Below are 20,292 nucleotides of genomic sequence, written 5' to 3' on the forward strand. Positions count from 1 at the left end.
GGGTAAGGGGGGTGATTTCTTCTCATGATGAGTTATTAATTTTAATGTGACGTTAGATCACATAATGAGTTACAATTTTCTTGTCAGAATGATCGCCTACTTCTTTTATGACAACTGACGAAAATTCCATTGTGCATGTGCCTACTTACTCTGGCAGTTTCAGTGCCAGGATTAAAGCCAGACGGAAAAACAACAAACCTCCAAATTATATTCTTTTATGTTGCACTATATGTAATTGCAATAGGCACGGGATGTACCAAACCCAACATCTCCGCAATGGGCGAAGACCAATTCGATGATTTTGAACCCAAGGAGAGGGGGAAAAAGTTGCCTTTCTTTAATTGGTGGAGTTTTAGCATCTTCTTTGGAGCCCTCGGTGGTAATACCTTTGTGGTATATATTCAAGACAATGTAGTTTGGGCTCTCGGTTATGGCCTTCCAACAGTTGGACTAGCCATTTCAATTAGTGAAAACTACAGGGAGACTCATTCTTCAGATCTTTCCCACTGTGAAACTCACGCCCAGAAATCTGAAGGCGCGTACCCATTTTCTAGGAAAAAATTACTCTCAAACCCATATTTTATAAAATTATGTTTCGTTCTTTTTTCTTCTTTTCTTCATCTTCAATTCCTTTTCTTTCACAGCGCCACCAACTCATCATCCATTTTCTAATTTTGGATCAATTCGATTCAACACTCAACAACCCATTCATCTTGTTAACCTCCACATATTCACATATTCAACCATTTGATCTTCAGAGCAGATCTATCTTCTTCTTTTGAGTTCAACAGGAAACCCATAATCATCTTCATATTCAAACCACCGACCCCTTATCAACAATGTCATCTCTATCTCTCAAGAACACCGAAACCCTAACTTCAATTACGTAATACCATCTGTTGAGCAGCGACACAAAAATTCCCTTTTCAATTATGATCAAACCCACACAAGTTCGCACCAATTTTCACCCAATAGATCTGAAATCACACCCACTGATTGCTTCATCGTTTCTCTAAATCATGGTAACAAAATAAACATTGCCGATGTTTAAACAATCAAAGTATATTAGGCTACACATGAAAAAAGATAGACGATTATGGATGTAGAAAAAGATAGTTGAATCTCGTATATGAAGAAAGTGTTCTCGTATGCCATTGCTTATCAATTCGTTTCCTTATCTTCTTCTTTAGCTGTTGTGCTGCTGTGAATAGGAGTTATGATCCAGAAGAGAATTCAGGGTTTGGAGACGGACACAGTATAATATCTACGTTGTGGTTGCCACGCACTTTTAAGGATGAATGCTTACAAACTATTAAAAGAGTAGAGATGAGTGGTTTGATGAAGGAAATAATATCTACGTTATGCAGATATTTTTTTCTTAGTATTGAAACCAACAAAAACAAGGTTGTATAACTTGTTATGCACCTACAATAATATCTACATAACAAGTTATGCAGTCATGAAAGTGAATGCATAACCTGTTATGCATCCGAAAATGTAACTGCATAATGCATTATGCATCGAAAAAATTGTTGTATAATCTTTTATGCATCGAGAAAATGGATGCATAACCTGATATGCATCATTTAGATATGGTTGCATAACGCATTATGCACCAATTTTTCTGTACGAACTAAAATCAACTAAAACAATGGCTACATAACTTGTCATAGATATATAACTTTGTTATGCAGATACATAACTTGTTATGCAGTCGAAAAAATGGTTGCATAATTCGTTATGCATCTGCATAATGTGTTATGCATCTTTTTTGGAGGCTGCAAAAAGAATATGCAGTCAGTTTTCGAAAATTTTCCCTAAAACGATGACCCCCTCCGATTTTTTCATGAAAAACAAAAATTTGATATTATTGTTTGTACTCGTTGCGTAGCTCTCTTTAAAATATTTCCAACGATATAAAATTTGTAAAATTCCAAGGCGTGGATTTTTAGATATGTTATATCCAAGTTGCGTTGCCAATTATATCCCTGAAAAATTAGGATGCGTAACGAGTTATCCCTGAAAAACAATATGCATAACACGTCATGCGGATGCATAAACCGTCATGCAGACAAGTTTTAATAATTTCAGATAATTATGGATGTCACAGAAATATTTATGGATGTCACGGTATCTAAAATTAATTTCGGATAATTACGGATGACAATGAGAATACTTTTTTTTTTGGGTGTCCCCCTAATTTTCCCTTTCAATAATGGTATTCTTGCTTGGTACCCCATTTTATAGGCACAAGATTTTAGAGGGTAGCCCCTTCACTAAACTAGCTAAGGTTTTTGTTGCCACTGTCAAGAAGCTGAAGCTACCGTATCCCAGTGACCCGAAAGAGCTCCATGAGGTAAACTTAGACGCATATTCAAATGGAAAGTTTAGGATTGAACACACCTCTTCATTAAGGTCAGTTTAGTTTGTTTCTTTTTTCTTATGTTTTCCTTCATTCATATAGACAAAATATTTAGACTTTTCAGTTTAAAGCAAAGTATATAGAAGACTGAAACTAGCTTTAGGTGCTCTAAGGATTACGCTGCACTCATCAGTTATTTATTTCTTGTATACTATAGGATTTTCGACAAAGCTGCTATAAAGACTAATGATGCTAGTGGATCATGGTAGCTATCTACAGTAACCCAAGTTGAAGAGACTAAACAAATGATGAAGATGTTACCGATTCTAATTACATCTTTCATACCAAGCGTCATGTATGCACAAATAAACACACTTTTTGTCAGAGAAGGTACAGTACTAGACAGAAGCATGGGTCCAAATTTCGATATTCCTCCAGCGTGTCTGACAGCATTCGTTACGATATCAATGTTAATAAGCATTGTGGTATATGACCGTTGCGTTGTACCAATTGCTAGACGATATACAAAAAACCCAAGAGGGATATCGTTATTGCAGAGAATGGGAGCTGGCTACGTCTTTCATATCATTGTCATGGTTACAGCTGCCTTATGTGATCGTAAAAGATTGAGTGTAGCAAGGGAAAATGGCATTAGCGCTCAAGGTGAAATTGTCCCTTTAACCATATTCATACTACTACCTCAGTTCGTCTTAATGGGGATTGCTGACGTTTGTGCGTTGGTTTCACAACTCGAATTCTTTTATGATCAAGCACCAGCAGGCATGAAAAGTCTGGGGACTACATATTTTACTACTAGAATTGGAATTGGAAACTTCCTTAGTAGTTTTCTTCTATCAACAGTGGCAGATATTACAAAGAAAGATGGTCATGAAGGATGGATCAGAAGTAACTATAATCAGTCGCATTTAGACTATTACAACTGGTTTCTTGCTGTATTAAACGTGATTAATTTAGTTGCTTTCTTGGTTGCTACGAAGTACTACGTCTATAATGTCGAAGTGGTGGATTTACAAAAGGAAAAGATGGAGAATCCAAAGGAGGTCTTAGCAGGTAATCGGAATTCAGGAGAAAAACAAATTCTCGCATAAAGGGATATATCATATATACTGCATCTGCATGCATAACGATAGGAAATGTATTGGCTCATATGACTTGATTTTTCTTCGACAACGTAAGTGAATTTTACTCGTTTGGTACTGTATCTATAGTACTGTATCGAAATGCGCAACCACTAGTATCAGTAACAGAAGCTAGCATGATGTTACTTGTTTGTGCATACATATCCACAAAGCAATAATACGTACAGAAAAACCTACATGAACTAACAGCAACAAGAATTATAAACCTACATGATTTACAGAAAAACATTGCAGTGCAGTAAAAAAGTATAAAAGAATTCCTATAAGTAATATGAACTTCAAACTAAAGCACCATTGGCAGAACTTTTCTTGACAAATCCTGATCCACATCCATAACTATATCTGCGGACTCGTGAACAAATCCAATTGCCGTTAACCCTTTCTAGATGAGCTCTCAATTCCCACATTCGGTATTCAATTTCTTCACCTGACAAAGGGAAGCATACAGAGTATATAGAACGATCTGCACCTGTACGTTTACTTCGAATAGGATCTCTACCCGTAATTATCCCATACCACCATCCATCCTTGCAGAAAACATCAACCGGATCACTTACATTGAAATATGATGCTTTAAATTTAGGAGGCATGTGTCTAATTTCACTGCGAGGAACAACTTCTCTTAGCAAACTCTTTTTTTTTTTGATCGAAAAGGAGATATTATTGAAAGAAGGAATGTACAAAGAGGTCTACCAGAGGTAGAAAAAACGAACAAAGAAAACAGAAACTAAATTACACAAAAATGGCTTGCCAATTAGATAACAAAGTATTTGAGAAGTTTAAGTGAACCCTGTGTCCCGCAGCCACAGCCCATAAAAGGATAGAAGTTTTGATTAATTATTCTAGCTTCGAAATACGAACCCAAGAATCCTTCTTCTGTACTGCTTACTTCTACCAAATCACCATGACGAAACCCACAAATTGCTGTCAACTTCTATTTCTAGCGAGAGGAAGAGAAAATCTAGTTTATGAGACAGAGAATGAATGAATGGTAAAAGCTGGATATCGAAGTTAATATTTATAGACAGCTCAATAGAAGTAGACGCGGACTGGGACAAACTCGATTTAGGAGGGAATTTTAGAAACATGGCCACCGCACTGAAATTGTTAGTAGGCAATAGGAATTCTGTAAGAGGGGAACCGGTTCGACCATTAAGTTGCCTAAGCTTGGACCTCCCTTTAGAGACATTACCTCCCCAAATCCAACTGTGTGTCTGTAGAAGGCCCAAGATCCAATATGGAACCTACTGCTAGAGACGCGTCTTTTCACTCTTACCATAATATCCCGTTTCCCAAACGAAGACAACTTCCAAATTTCGATCCTTCATGATTCTAGAGTCTTCTATATATATATCTGTGAACGAAGGCACTGGTTCTCACGTTCCATATCTTCGGTTTTCTTTCTCTGCTCATAAGATTTTTTTCTCAATTAGTTTTTTCTTTGCAACCTTTAATTGATAGGATATGTCGACAAAGATGGTAACGTTCAAGAGTTCTGATGGAGAAACATTTGATGTTGAAAAATCCGTTGCTCTTCAATCTCAAACCATCAAACATGTGATCGAAGATGATTGTTCTGATAACGGAATACCTTTACCCAATGTAACATGCAAGATTTTGACTTGCCAGACAGTTGCTGATATGATCAAGGGAAAGACACCAGAGGAGATCCGCAAGACATTCAACATCAAGAATGACTTCACCCCTGAGGAAGAGGAGGAGGTCAGAAGGGAAAACCAGTGGGCTTTTGAATGATTTATTTGTTTGTTTCTTTAGTCTATGGTTTGTGGTTTACTTTATGTTTTTGATTTTTCCAGACAATTTTTATTTGATTAATACTGATTATTATGATTGGCTTTCTTAATTCATTGTTTAAATTTGATTGCATACATTTTGTTCTTGTTTCTCAAAATATTGATTATCTTGAAGTAAGAAACAAAAAGATGGATTAAGGGCATCTGCTGCTTGTTATGGATATATAAGAGTCAGTCACAAAAATAGGAAAAAAAAATATAAACCGCTTGACCTACTGAAGTCCGAAGAGCATTGACTTTTACGTTGTGTAAGAATTCATTCATGCATTCCCACAGGGCCACATCGCATATCAAACATTCGGATGCATGGCATGATGTGGAACCTCGAAGAATGTTTACTGGCTGCCTACCTTTGATTGCCAGCATTGGAAACCCTTTTCCTAGACGGAATGCAAAATGCCAAAACGGATTGCTTATTACCGGTAGAGGCAATCACAAATACATTGACTGAGGGAGTTATAGCTCAACGAATTGGATGGAAGTAAGAGAATAAACTGAGGTTAAATCATAATCATAGGATTCATAGCGATATCATTGAAGAGCTTTGAGTTTTCGAGCTGAGGTTACTTCCTTGACTTCCTTGAATGATTCATCTCTAAATTACTGATTTGAACTTTATTTAATCAACTTTTTCGTCAAAACTTTTAATAGTTTTTACAAGTTGAAGTTAATTACTGTTTTATATTGTTGCAGCCATGGTTTTATATATTCTTCAACAGAAAGATAGGTGAAAATGGAGGTGTATAAGGTCAAACTCATCAACTTATGGAACTGCCAAGCTTTAACCGGCATTAAAATATCTTTGGTTTTCTCGAAATTGTATTTTCTTTGATAGTTCTTCATTGTCCTTAAATCTCATATTTATAGCAGAATTTCCAATAACAACTTTGCCAAATTTAAATTACTGGAATAAGCTTGCCATATCATAAGTAACAATTAAGCCACCATAATTTAATGGTTCAAGCCATTGTAAATTTTGAATGAATGGTTCATACTATTAAGGGTAGTCTGAATCTATTATTGTTGAATGATTAGATTAATTGTTCGTGCCCTAATGACAATCTGAAACGGTCATTATAGGTAACTTCGTTTGGTTTCTGTTGGGATGGCCAAAATAGAATGAACAATTGAACCTTTAGCCTTATTCCGTTAAGGAGTGTAATCTTTTTCTCCCCAAAACTAATCATCATGTACAATGGGCTTTTGACTTTTAGGAGAATACCGTTGTTTACCAATGATAACCTTCATTTATCAACTGAGTTGAAGTTTGGAAACTAAGAGGAAAGAAGAAATTGGAAGAAAAAAACTATCATGAGCATGCATGCAAAACTTAGTGTTACCGTGTACGTAGATAAATTACACCAATACCACCTGTTTTTGGGACTACTCGGTTTTGCGCAACACCGAATAGGTCGATAAGCCCAAAAACCATAATTTTTGAGTGAGAAAGACATATAAAATTTGATACTGTTAAAATGGACGGGAATAAAAAATATACTTTCTATTCACACAGTGCAATCCAGTTACATTCAGTTTGAAGTTGGATAATTCTGGATTTATCCAAGTGTAACGCACGAGCGACACATTTTCATCCAAGTATAATACACAATGTAACCCAATTTCATTCAATTTGTAATTGTTTTCGTCCATTTGATCCGGACCAAAATCTTACTCGTCCATATCAACCTGGTTTAAATTGTTTCTGGACAAATGACTCATTTTCTGTTTGCCCAATATGGTATGGTGTGGGGTGAAAAATGAAAATTAATCGGGCTTCACCAAACTTCTAAAGACACGTTCCCTCGTATTTAGTTTCCCAAACGAAGGGAACTACTCTATATGTCTTCTACTTGGTTCTAGAATTCTTGTCGTTTAAGTTTTTGACTTTTAATGTTATGTATACCCGTGAAAAAAGGTCAAAACCAGAGATTTAAGGTCTTCAACATGATACCATAGTTGTGGTAAAAGAATCCAACCAATTTCATTAACTGAACATAACCACAGGAATTAGAGGTACAGTACTATTTAATGTAAAACACCTGACAGATAACGGTAACCAAAAAACCATTAACAGTTGTCATACACTCATTAGTAAATAAAAAATGACCAATGAGACAAGGACACATGCACACTATCTTTAACAGAGACACCTAGACAGGCTTGGTTAAGACAGGTCGTTGTACCAGAACTCATTTTCAATTAATGAATATGTCAGAATTTTCTTAGGGAATCACTGACAACCGCGGAATAACGGACTTTGAGATATTATGATGAATAATAAGTAAATCAAGCACAAGCAACTATAATAATAAAAAAAAGATAAATCAACTCACAGGACACAAGATTTATAGTGGTTCGACCAATACATAAAACTTGTATATATTGTCTACGTCCACTTTGAGCCGCACCAACTCAAATCCACTATGAAGAAAAACGATTACAACGTCGTGTGAATCCAAGCAAACCCTTGGTTACACGACAACAATTACCCGAGACGATAACCTTGTCTCTTGTTCCTCACCAATATGCTCTCACCACGAAACCCTAGCATTATCCCTAAAACCTATACAAGAAATCTCTCACTGATCTCTTAATCGTTTTCTACAAAATACAAATTCTACAAGGCCTAGTTACCTATTCATATAGGTTACAGACTTGGCCACCAGGAATTATAACCGGTTTAGGAAACCCCTTTCCTAAAATATCACGACTAGCTTTAGGAAATAATTAATTAGTCTTCAATTAACTAACAATCTCTCATTTTCAAAACTTATTGATTATCTTCGAATCTTCAACCTTGGATTAACGGTGCTAAAACATCTTCTTTTCTAGTGCGGCTCCCCTCCCATATCCTCATTCTAAGAGACCAACTAAAGCCTTGCAGATCTTTAGCTTGTCTGATGTAACTCCCTTGGTAAACGTATCTGCCGGATTCTTCGAACCAAGAATCTTCTCGAGCTTCAACTCTCCTTCTTATAAGAGTTCCCGAATGAAATGGTAGTGAATATCTATATGCTTCGTCCTACCATGATAGGCTGAGTTCTTGGCTAAATGTATAGCGCTTTGACTGTCGCTAAACTTAACACTATCTCGTTGTTCCTTTCCCAACTCATCTAACAAACCTCGTACCCAAATCATCTCCTTCCTCGCTTCTGTGACTGCTACGTATTCCGCTTCCGTAGTAGACAATGTTACCAACTTCTGTAACTGTGAGTTCTAACTCGTTGCAGCTTACCCCAAAGTATAAACATAACCGGTCGTACTTCTCCTTTTATCTACATCACCTGCGAAGTCTGCATCCACATAACTCCTCAAGATAGAACCACCTTTTCCATAACAGAATGGTACGTTTGTTTTACCTCTCAAATACCTGAGAATCCACTTCACAGCTTCCCAATGTTGTTTTCCTGGGTTGGTTGCATATCTACTCACTACTCCCACTGCATGTGCAATATCCGGTTTCGTGCACACCATAACACACAGTAGACTCCAAATCGCTGAAGAATACGGTATGTTAGCTATGTACTCCTTTTCTTCATTTGTCTTCGCACATTGCATACTTGAAAGACGAATTTGACTTCCAAGTGGAGAACTAACAGGTTTAGCATTCTCCATATTGAACCTTTTCAACAATCGTTCAATATATTCAGTCTTACTAAGCATAAGTACACCCTTATCTCTGTCTCTTATGATCCTCATACCAAGAATCTGCTTTGCTTCACCAAGATCTTTCATAGCAAACTCGCTTGATAATTGTTTCTTCAAATTCTCAACTTCTTGTAGAGATGTTCCGGCAACCAACATATCATCCACATACAGTAATAATATGATGTAGTCAGAACTGCACCTTTTGAAGTAACAACAATGATCTGTATTACATCGTGAGTAACCACCTCTATGAATGAAGTTATCAAACTTCTTGTACCACTGTCTCTGGGCTTGTTTTAAGCCATACAAACTCTTCTTTAGCTTGCGCACCATCTCTTCCTCGCCTTTTACTATGAATCCTTCTGGCTACTTCATGTAAATTTCTTCATCTAGGTCACCGTGAAGAAAAGTTGTCTTTACATCCAACTTTTCAAGGTAGAGATCTTCAGAAGCCACTAGACCTAACACTACTCGAGTAGTAGTCATCTTCACAACTGGAGAAAATATCTTGTCATAATCAACACCAGGTTTTTGCTGGAAACCTTTCACAACCAACCTCACTTTGTAGCGAATATCTCCATTTTCTTCAGAATTCATCCGATAAACCCACTTGTTATGTAACACCTTCTTACCTCTTGGTAATTTTACTAACAACCAAGTGACATTCTCCTCAAGTGAATTCATCTCATCTTCCATAGCAAGTTGCCACTTGCCTGAATCATTAGCCGCTAGTGCTTCTTTAATATCTTCAGGTTCACCTCCATCCGTAAGTAATAGATAATTCAGAGCATACCTTGGATTTGGTTTTGGAGTTCTTGATGATCTTCGTACTTCTTGTGGAACTATAGGAGTAACTCCCACTGCAGCAGAAGTCCCTTCTTGTACTTCTCCGCCATCAGCAACATCATGCTCTTCTTGTACCACATTTTTTCCAGAAACATCATCAATATCGATATACAACTCCTTATCAACGTTGCTTGATCTGACATCTTCAACTTGTGTCTTATTCATGTCCTTGTACAACTCATTCTCATTAAAAGTGACGTCTCTACTTCTAATAACTTTGTGACCCTCGTAGTCCAAAGTTTATACCCAAAAGCGTCATTTTCGTAACTAAGAAATATACACTTCTTTGCTTGAGCACCTATCTTAGACATCTCACTGGGACTAAGATGAATATAAGCAACACAACCAAAAACTTTCAAATATGAAAGATTTACCTTTTTTCCGGTCCAAACCTCCTCCGGTATCTTCATATATAATGGACTACTAGGTGTCCTATTGATTAGATAAGCATCCGTCTCTGTTGCATGTGCCCAGAAGGTCTCGGGCAAACCAGACTGCAACCTCATGCACCTAGCACGTGCATTCAACGTCCAATTCATACGTTCTGCTACTCCATTCTCCTGTGGCGTCCTTGGAACTGTCCTTTCCAAACGAATTCCATTTGTAGCGCATAACTGTAAGAATTCTGTTTTGTCATACTCACCACCGTTTTCTGACCTTAGACACTTCAACTTCAGACCAGTTTCTGTTTCAACCAAAGCTTTCCACTTCTTAAACACTCCATACAACTCGAACTTATTCTTCATGAAGTAAAGCCACACCTTCCTTGAGTGATTATCAATAAAGGTGACATAATATTGGAACCCTCTGTGAGATGCAACATCAATTGTCCCCATACATCAATATGAACCAAATCAAGTTTCTCACTTCTCAAGGCTGTGCCATCTCTGCTGAAACTAACCCGTTTTTTCTTTCCAAGAACACAGTCTTCACAAAAACTCATATCAATAGACTTCACCTTAGGTATATATTCTCCCGAACATAGAATCTTCATGTTCTTCTCACTCATGTGCCCTAATCTTCTATGCCATAAGTTAGTGTCTTCACCACTACTAGCCACTGCAAAAGTAGTTCAATCTGAAGTCCGGTATAGAGTACCGACTCTAACTCCACGAGCTAATACCATAGCTCCTTTTTTCACTTTCCAATTGTGTTTCGTAAGCACAACTTCACAGCCATCATCACAAACTTGGCCCACAGGCACCAAGTTCTTCTTCAAATTTGGAACGTGTCGTACATCCTTCAATTTCCATGTCGAACCGTTGACTTTCAAGATCACATCACCCAAACCAATGATGTCACATGCTTCACCGTCACCTAAGAATACTTGTCCATAGTCTCCTTCTTTATAAGAGATCGTAATACTCTTATCACCCGTTGCATGGAAAAAAGCTCCCGAGTCTATAATCCAAGACTCATCTTGCTTGTCCTCAGAGAGTAGTAGAAAACCTTCCGTAATCACCTTCTTGTTATCAACAAGGACCTTCACCAGTTTCGCAGATGCAACTACGTTGACCTCTTCTTGATTACCTTTGTTTCCACCATTATTAGCACCTTTGTTTTCCGGAAAATCGCGCTTGAAGTGTCCTACTTTCTTACACGCCCAACACTCAACAACACCTCTAGGCCTGGATTGAGATCTCCCCTAGACTTCCATCTAGACTTCCATCTGGATTTGTTGTTGTTGTTCCTATTTGAACTCCTGCCTCTATCTTCTTCCTGCAAACTTAAGTCCGAGCTTGAAGTACTAGTACCATAACCTTGTTTTATTCTTCTTTCCTCTTCAATGATCAACCTTTGCTTCACATCATCAATCTTCAACTTATCGCTCCCTGCGGAATTGCTTATGGTTGTCCTTGCAGTCTCCCAACTCTTTGGTAATGACGACAACAACCACAAATCTTGAACTTCATCATCAAAAGTAATACTAACTTTTGAAAGATGAGAAATAATAGATTTAAACTTCCCAAGATGTGCTGAAATAGTTTCGCCTTCTTGCATCTTCAGATTAAATAATTGTTCACACAACATAATCTTCCGCGAGGCTGATGACTTTTGATACAACTTTTCAAGTTTATCCATAAGATCCTTCGTACTAGTTTCCTCTTGTACGTTATTGTAGACTTCCTCCGTTAGACATCTACGAATATAGGCTACACACTTGCGATCAAGAGTTGTCCATTCATCGTCTTTCTGTGCTCCCTTTTTCGCAACTCCACCCAGTGGATCAGCAAGGTCTTTCTCATATAGGTAGTCTTCCATCCAAGACTTCCAAAACGCAAAGTTCTTCCCATTAAAAACTTTACCACTAGCTACCGTACTTTCGTTATTATCACCCATAACTACCACTCCAATCGTACTACGATAAACCCTAAAGCTCTAACCCGAGCTCTGATACCGGTTGTCAGGATTTTCTTAGGGAATCACTGACAACTGCGGAATAACGTAACTTGAGATATTATGATGAATAATAAGTAAATCAAGCACAAGCAACTATAATAATACGAGAAAGATAAATCAACTCACAAGATACAAGATTTATAGTGGTTCGATCAATACATACAACTTGTGTATATTGTCTACGTCCACTTTGAGCCGCTCCAACTCAAATCCACTATGAAGAAAAACGATTACAACGTCGTGTGAATCCCAGCAAACCTTGGTTACATCGTAATAATTACCCGAGACGATAACCTTGTCTCTTGTTCCTCACCAATATGCTCTCACCATGAAACCCTAACTTTATCCCTAAAAGCTATACAAGAAATCACTGATCTCTTAATCGTTTTATACACAATACAAATTCTACAAGGCCTAATTACCTATTTATATAGGTTGCAAACTTGGCCACCAAGAATTATAACCGGTTTTGGGAAACCCCTTTCCTAAAATATCACGATTAACTTTAGGAAATAATTAAGAACTTTAGGGTTATGTTAGGTTCTTGACTTTGTTCATAATTCAGAACTTATCATTAGATTTCTACTAATTAAGTGGCACTGTGTCATGGTGACAAAGAAAGAAGGCAACAGGAAAATTAAAATATATGTTTTCTGTATAGATTAGGGCTGTCAATGGGTACCCATTACCCGGACCCATTAGCTACTTAGGACCCGGCGGGTAATTACCCGATTGGACCCGAATTTAAACGGGTCCAAACGGGTAATACCCGTTGGGTACCCGCGGGTATCGGGTACCCGTTTATTCATTCTTTTATTCATATTTTTAGCAAAATTACAAGTATTTTTGCTAGTTTTAGCTTTGATATTTTACTCATTTAAATTTTTTCTCTTACATTTAACATTTATTTAGTACATTAATAAGAAATAATAATAAATTTTTATAAAAATTATTTAAATCCAAGCCAAAAAAAGAAATATATTAAGTTTTTGAGGTTTTTTAAATAGTTTTATTAAGACCCAATGGGTATCCGTAACCGACGGGTACCCAGGTATTTAAACGGGTCCGGTTCTGGGTCCACAAGTTTAGGAACCGGACCCGGAACCGTTAGGAACCGGACCCGATCATTATAAGTAGGGTACGGGTCCGGGTCTAGTGATACCCGAGAGGACCCGTTGACACCCCTAGTATAGATATATAAGGTTGGCGGTGGTAGTGGTAACTTCTTGGGACACAAAAAGAAAATAATCGTGGAAATACAAATAAACAAGACCCACCAGGCCATAAACTAACGACAGCAACATGCCACCAGCAAATAATGTACTTGTTTAATTACGATCCTACTGATTGATGCATAAATAATTACATTTATATCTTAATCTAATTCTACTCCATTGATTCATACTTCGTTTTCCCTTAGAAATCAAAGCTTGGCAGCACTGAATAGCCAATCAAAGAAAAACGTAGCTCCAAGAACCATGGAATCTTCAACTTCATGTTTCAGCCTCGTTTCATTCGAAGAAAAATTCCACCGGAGAACTTTCAAATCTTCAAATCTTTCACCTCAAACCATAAATATCGATTCGGAGACCACAATTAATGTTTGGGCACCGAATAAAAGCTCTAAAGCTACCGTATTCAAACCATCATTAGTCTTACTTCATGGTTTTGCATTCAACCCACTTTGGAATTGGTGTAATCAAGTTAAATTTCTATCAAATCATTTCTGTCTGTACATTCCGGAGCTGATTTTCACCGGAAAATCCACAACTACTTCCTCCGAAAGAACCGAGATATTTCAAGCAGTTTCGATTGGAAAAGTAATGGATCACCTGGGAGTTAAGACATACTCAGTTGTAGGTTCAAGTTATGGTGGCTTTGTTGCTTATCATATGGCAAGATTGTTCCCTGAGAAAATTGAGAAAGTTGTTATTGCGAATTCTGCTATAAATATGAGATTGAAAGATAATGAAGAATTATTGAAGAAAATAAATTTCGAGAAAATCGAAGATTTATTGTTGCCGGTTAAAGCTTCGCAGCTGCGCATGTTGCTGAGTTTAACTTACTATAAACCTCCATTTTCACCTGATTTTCTGTTAAAGGATATCATCAAAGTAAGCAATCTTTCTTTCTTGCTCCTTAATATTAGTGACGCCCATATATATAAAACTCTGGCTTCATTTTGTAAAAACTGTTGCCATATGTTTAGTCGAAAAAGGTGAATACATGAAGCCCAAAAGGACCAAATCAGTAATTGTTTAGAGATGAATCATTTCAATTCTTCATTTGAAATTTCTGTTTTTCTTGTTGTAGACTACGATGTCTGATAGGGAGGAAAATTTACAACTCCTGAAGGGATTAACAATTGGAAAAAGTAACACGGTCGAAATCTCTATCCTACAACAACAGGTTTTAATAATATGGGGTGAGTACGATGGATTATTTCCAGTGGAGAAAGCTTATGAGCTCAAAGAGTAAGTATATTAACAGGGCCATTGTTTACTTCATTTTCTTTAATTATTTCAAAGATAGAACTTACCGCGCGCCGCTTATTGATTTTTCTTAATTGATTATCAGGCTTCTTGGAGAAAAGGTAAGTTTGGAAGTCATTAAGAAAACGTCACATGAACCGATGCTCGAAAACCCAAAGCTCTTCAATGATATCATTATGAAATTTGTAACTGATCACTAGCTACTACTTTGGTTAAGTTAACCAAGTCAAAATATTGCTCGGTGTATGATTGAAGTCCCTCCCTTTGGCACAGCTGAATATCAATTTTCCCTATTCGTAAATGCAAGTGTGTTCTTAGTCAAAAGTGAAATATTTGTGTAATTGTGTTCATGCTATTTGTAATTGTAATTTTCGTCATTTTATTTTTTTATTTTTTTTGTGATCTGTCGACAAAAATTAATATGTGACGTCAAATTTTAAAATTGGGCCGCTGCGCTGTGTTCAACTATTTACAGTTCTATTAGAGAATTATCTGCTATGGCCAATATATGAAATTGGATTTCTGCTCCTAGCAAATGATCTTTGTGAAGAACTACATAACTAGTAAACAAACAAAAATGAAGAAAAAAAATCTCAACCGAACTGTTCCAATCAAGTGTTAGACATGGATCGTGGGTTACTTTGGTTATTAATTTTTATGTTACACTGCAAGTAACTTAAAATATTGCAGCACCCAATGCATACATCCCTACTAGTGCCGCAATAACCTATGTACCAAGAAGTATATTGCAGCACCTAATCTTTATCGTGGCATCAAAAGATTATATTTTTTTTCCACATTCTTTTTATGTTGTTGGTACAGTTGTGTGGCAAAGTTTCATTTTACACTAAAATTTTGCTTTTGCAATATCTATATTAAAGGTATGGCAATGTACAGTGTAGCATAGATAAAATTTCTTATTATTAAGATAAGTTTTGTTAGTTCTGTGAGGTATCTTTATAATCGGCAGCGCAAATTTATTTAGTGACAACGAGGCATCAAAATAACACAATGCTTCAGAAAAAAAGAAAAAAAGTCAAAATAACAAAATGGTAAACGTTCAAATGAATTACATGATAGAATAAGATAAAATTACATGACTAATTTGGAACCCCAGCAATCCATGCCACGAAAAGTACTTTTATTAAGATTTTTGCATTTCCTTACTTTATGATAATAACCAATTACTTGCAAATTATTAGAACTCCGGATTCTTGAACCTGAATTTGGTGCTCGTCGGTGATATTGCAGAATCAATGTAGAACGTAAAAAAGTGTCGCAAAATTATTTAGACGCTGGCCCAGTCATACACTCGCTTTCCCTGCAAATAATTTTGGTCGAAAGCTTCAAGGAAGTCTTTCACCTTCACGTTCCTATACTTTCTAGGATTACTCTCATCGATCAACGCAGCGACAGGTTCAATTTCTCCATCGGTATGTGGTGCATAAAACATAGCCAAAGAGATTCTAGTCCGTTCTGCATTTGTCATTGCCCTGTGCAGTGGGCTCTTGAATATTCCATTAGTTATTATCTGTAACTGATCCCCGATGTTAACCACTAGAGCTCCAGGCATGCATGGAACACTAACCCATTGATCATCTATATGAACTTGAAGACCTTCTACTTCTGGGTCTTGCAGAAGAACAGTTATTGCTCCTGCATCTGTATGAGGTCTTATGCCGTAAACAAGATCTGGTCTAGAACAAGGAGGATAAAAGTTAATCTGTGTATGCACGATTTGTCTATCACCTAGCTGGTTGACCAAGTCATTCTCTTTTAATCCTAGTGATTTGGCCATTGCCTTTAAAATAACCTCCGATAGTGATCTTGCCTGATCACTGTATTCGTTCAATGTTTTCCTGCGGATCAGCAAATACTAACAATCGTTATATTTGTAAAGTACTGTATGAAATTTTGAAATTTATATTTCATTTTGTTTGTGTTATACCTGAAATTCAGCGGAGAATCATCACCAGGCCAGTACCGGAGCTTTCGCTCTTCTGCTGGTTCGATTAAAAGGTTTAGATAGTCGTACCAATCGAAAACCTGATCGTCATCGGTATTTGCTAGAATTGAATCACACCCAAACCCATGTATGTCAGAAAAAGCATCGTCTTTTGGTGACGCATACCTTTGCTTCTCTTCTACAGGAAGATCAAAAAACTGCTTGGAAACATTATACATATCATCGAGCAAATTATGCGGAATTGCATGCCCAATCGCCTGAAAATCCATTAGCCAAAAATGACTGAACACTTTCTTAAAAAATATTCTTAAATTAAGTAAGGTATATGTATATATATCAGCATATATGGAATTTGTTTGCACTAAAAATCATCATCATACCTGAAACATGCCCCATGATTTCAAAGCAGATTTTAGCTTCTCCATCTCTTCTTCTTTCTCTTCTATGGATGCATTGGCCGTTAAACGACTAATATCAATTATTGGAAGAGATAAAGAATCATCTGTAGTTACCTGGTTCCTCCTAACATTGACAATATCTTTCTGGATATATTTTAGTGGTGGTTCTTCTCCACTGATTGCTAGTTCTTGGACATACTTCACCTGTGCAGTCTGTGTGTGCGATGATGATGATACGACCCCCTCGGTATCCATTATAAAAAAAATTACCCTTGATTGGATTCAAAAAAAAAAGGAAGAGTGGCTCTAAATCAATTTACTTCTCTTTTTTCTCTTTGCTAGGGTTGTGCTGTGACTATGCCATTAATTTATTTACATATTTATAGGGTGCAAGTTCAAGTGGGAGGCTACATATACATATGAAACTGTTGATTAACCGGGTAATATACACGTATTGGTAATCATCAAAAGGCAGCAAAAACAACACCTACTAACATTATTGGATTGGATATTATAGTATAATGCAGTGTAGGTTAAAATGGGGGTGCTATGCTATATAACTGACGTTTTATCAGCAGTGTTCGTTAGGTGCGTATTATTTAAGTTGTGAGCTCGTTAGGTGCGTATTATTTAAGTTGTGAGCCGCTGCAACTCGCATGACTGAAGTAAAAATAAATAAAACAAAAAAAGAAGAAGAATAATAATGCAAGTAGCACATAATGACATGTTGACAGTGTTCAATTTTTATTTATAGCCAACAGCCTTTATTTAAAGATCCAACAACACATACAACTGTATAGTAGGTATATCTCCGACTTAATATTTGTTTACAAATCTAGTAACCCTTATCCTTATAACCCTTATCCTTATCCATGGTCTACATTTTACTAAAGGTTGAAATCAGGTTAATTTATGCTCGAATTTGAGATGGGTAGTGCAGGGCATCTATCAGCTAGAATACTAGTTGCACTTGGACCATAATCACAAGTCAGTTGTCTCGGAAAACTTACATCAGACTCAGACTCATCAGTCAATACCTAGCAATCAGATTCATCATTCATTCCTGGATTATGAATCAGGATGTGATCTTTTAAAATCATAGTTAATAGTGGGCGAAAAAAAAAGGCCAACACTGTTAAGTTAGCGGGTTGACTGGAAATTATATCAATCAACCTAGGATTCAAATTCAATCAGTATAATTTACGGGGTGAGAGTTGAATCGTTCACGTCTTAAAGATCCTGCAATTAATAAGCCTTGGCAATCCTAAAGTTGTGAATCGGTTTACGAAGTGAGTTAGGCCCGTAAACTTCAATATGATATCAAAGTCAGAAATGCAATTCAATTTATTTTTGTGAGTTCTTATTGTTTCATGTGTCTGTCCAAACTTGTTTTATTGATCGGAGCAATAAACATATAATGTTTTAATGAAAACACAACAACATTACTATAATTATTTCTAATCTCGATAGTTCAGAAGATATAATAAAAATTACAGTGCGGAAAAAAGTAATAAAAATTACAGTGCGGAAAAAGAAACCCCATAAGATGTTATCAGTCTATGTTGTAAAACATTTCCTTGAAGAGTGCTTGCTGTTGCTGGAACAAAGTTATATACACATCTATGCTTTTGTCGTTAACAGTGGAAGGAACCACGTATGTTTCTCCCTCCAGAGGATCGAATGATGGTATACAAATGAAAGGTTTACCAGTACCAAAATCAACATCATTGAATGTAAAACCAAGCCAGCTATTGATTTCCAAATTGGGCCAGCAGGATGGCACACTCAGGGGATCTGCTTTCCGCGGTGTCAGACCATCATCTTTCAGATTTTTGTTTGCAAAATCTATATAAGATTTGAAGTAGTTGTCATCCACCTTTGTCACCTCTTCCTGTACTATCTTTGCTATGTGACTCAAAGGTTCCTCGTAAAGGTTCTTTGCTTGAGTTTCCGAGAATGCACAGAGTATCATATTTCCAAAGTACTCATCTGGAATCGGAGGTCTTAACCTTCTCCTACCATTTACAGAGATTTTGACGTATGTTGTTTGAGAATCATCAAGTCCCCGAACCCTTGTAATCACTGTCCATAAATGTGCAGCCAAACAAACGAAAGTGCTATAAGGTGGCTTACATCCACCATTAACATCTGAAAAAGATGAACCGGGTGAAAAAGAAGCCTTATTCTTGATTTTGGCTATGAACTCGGGCGTGCAATGAAGAATCTGTTGTACCAAATCATCTTCTGCGTAAGGAAGCGGAATCGAATATTTGCTGATCTTCCTCTTTACTATCTCAACACTTCTGTGATCGAACTCAATATTAAATGGATTTCGTGGAACAAATATGTTCCTGTTGCACAAAGGAAGAGGGTGGATGTCGAGTCCACGACAAGCCTGAGCCCAAGAAATCATGAAATGACTCACAGACTGTCCATCAGCCACAATATGCTGTGCCGAGAAACTCAAAACTAGGGAACCGCAAGTAAATCTTGTGAGCTGAACAGCAGCCAGTTCTTCCACTCCTTCAAAGTTTGGGCTAAGTTTTAGTAAGATTGGTGTTGTAAAAGGAAACGCCTGATCAAGGGTGCAGTTAGCCGAAGCTTCAGTAAAGCTCATCCCTTGATCATTGAGTAAAATTATAGTTTGACCAATTTCATCTTCACCGAACCTACCAGCCCATTCTCGGTACTCCGATAAAGTTTTTCTAAGGCCTTGTTCTAACAATGTGTTTGATGGGTTCGGAGGTTTGTAAGCATATAACATCGATATGTATATGTCATCTGACAACCTATCAAAGACATTAAGAGGGACAAACATTGTCGTTGAAACTGGTTGATCACCATGGTAGATTGGTTGTAGAAGTTTTGCACTTGATTGTTGGATCTCTACGGACGTCAAGAAAGATGTGATTTCCATGGCACTTTCTTCATTCTTGATAATATCGGATGTTTTCTTCATCTCTGCTAGCGCTGCAGAGTACTATATACATATATAGAACCAAATAAAACTACTAGTGAGATGATTTAATGGGAGTGATAGAAAAAACGATCTCAAGAATGGGGTTTTCAGAAACTCTCTTCAAGTACTCCCATATATAGAGAAAATCCAAGGCTATCAACACGAAAACGAAATTGATATTTGACCCGCCCACTAACATCATTGGATTACTACAACATATTGGAGTTGGCATTTATTTAATATATTA

General features: G+C 36.9%; 4 protein-coding genes and 1 pseudogene across 4 annotated transcripts; 3 read left to right on the forward strand and 2 right to left on the reverse strand.

Moving 5' to 3' along the window:
* Window positions 1-3,471, forward strand: part of LOC113280706 — a 6,772-nt pseudogene extending 3,301 nt beyond the window's left edge.
* Window positions 3,472-4,998: 1,527 nt separating this feature from the next.
* On the forward strand, window positions 4,999-5,277 carry LOC113280707 (SKP1-like protein 1B). Its single transcript, XM_026529296.1, has one exon. It carries the CDS (start codon window positions 4,999-5,001, stop codon window positions 5,275-5,277), a length of 279 nt encoding a protein of 92 aa, XP_026385081.1.
* An 8,377-nt stretch (window positions 5,278-13,654) lies between these two features.
* On the forward strand, window positions 13,655-15,127 carry LOC113278553 (pimeloyl-[acyl-carrier protein] methyl ester esterase-like). The gene is made up of 3 exons (XM_026527363.1): window positions 13,655-14,344; window positions 14,544-14,704; window positions 14,808-15,127. The coding sequence occupies exons 1-3, from the start codon at window positions 13,709-13,711 to the stop codon at window positions 14,920-14,922; spliced, it is 912 nt and encodes a 303-aa protein (XP_026383148.1). The 5' UTR covers window positions 13,655-13,708; the 3' UTR covers window positions 14,923-15,127.
* Window positions 15,128-15,781: 654 nt separating this feature from the next.
* On the reverse strand, window positions 15,782-17,410 carry LOC113278551 (protein SRG1-like). The gene is made up of 3 exons (XM_026527362.1): window positions 17,069-17,410; window positions 16,671-16,945; window positions 15,782-16,581 (listed from the first exon to the last, which is right to left on the reverse strand). Exons 1-3 carry the CDS (start codon window positions 17,339-17,341, stop codon window positions 16,011-16,013), a joined length of 1,119 nt encoding a protein of 372 aa, XP_026383147.1. The 5' UTR covers window positions 17,342-17,410; the 3' UTR covers window positions 15,782-16,010.
* Window positions 17,411-18,638: 1,228 nt separating this feature from the next.
* LOC113280708 (agmatine coumaroyltransferase-2-like) lies at window positions 18,639-20,045 on the reverse strand. Its single transcript, XM_026529297.1, has one exon. It carries the CDS (start codon window positions 20,043-20,045, stop codon window positions 18,639-18,641), a length of 1,407 nt encoding a protein of 468 aa, XP_026385082.1.
* Window positions 20,046-20,292: the final 247 nt, after the last annotated feature.

Source organism: Papaver somniferum, chromosome 5, assembly GCF_003573695.1.
Source record: "Papaver somniferum cultivar HN1 chromosome 5, ASM357369v1, whole genome shotgun sequence".
Taxonomy (NCBI): Eukaryota; Viridiplantae; Streptophyta; class Magnoliopsida; order Ranunculales; family Papaveraceae; genus Papaver; species Papaver somniferum.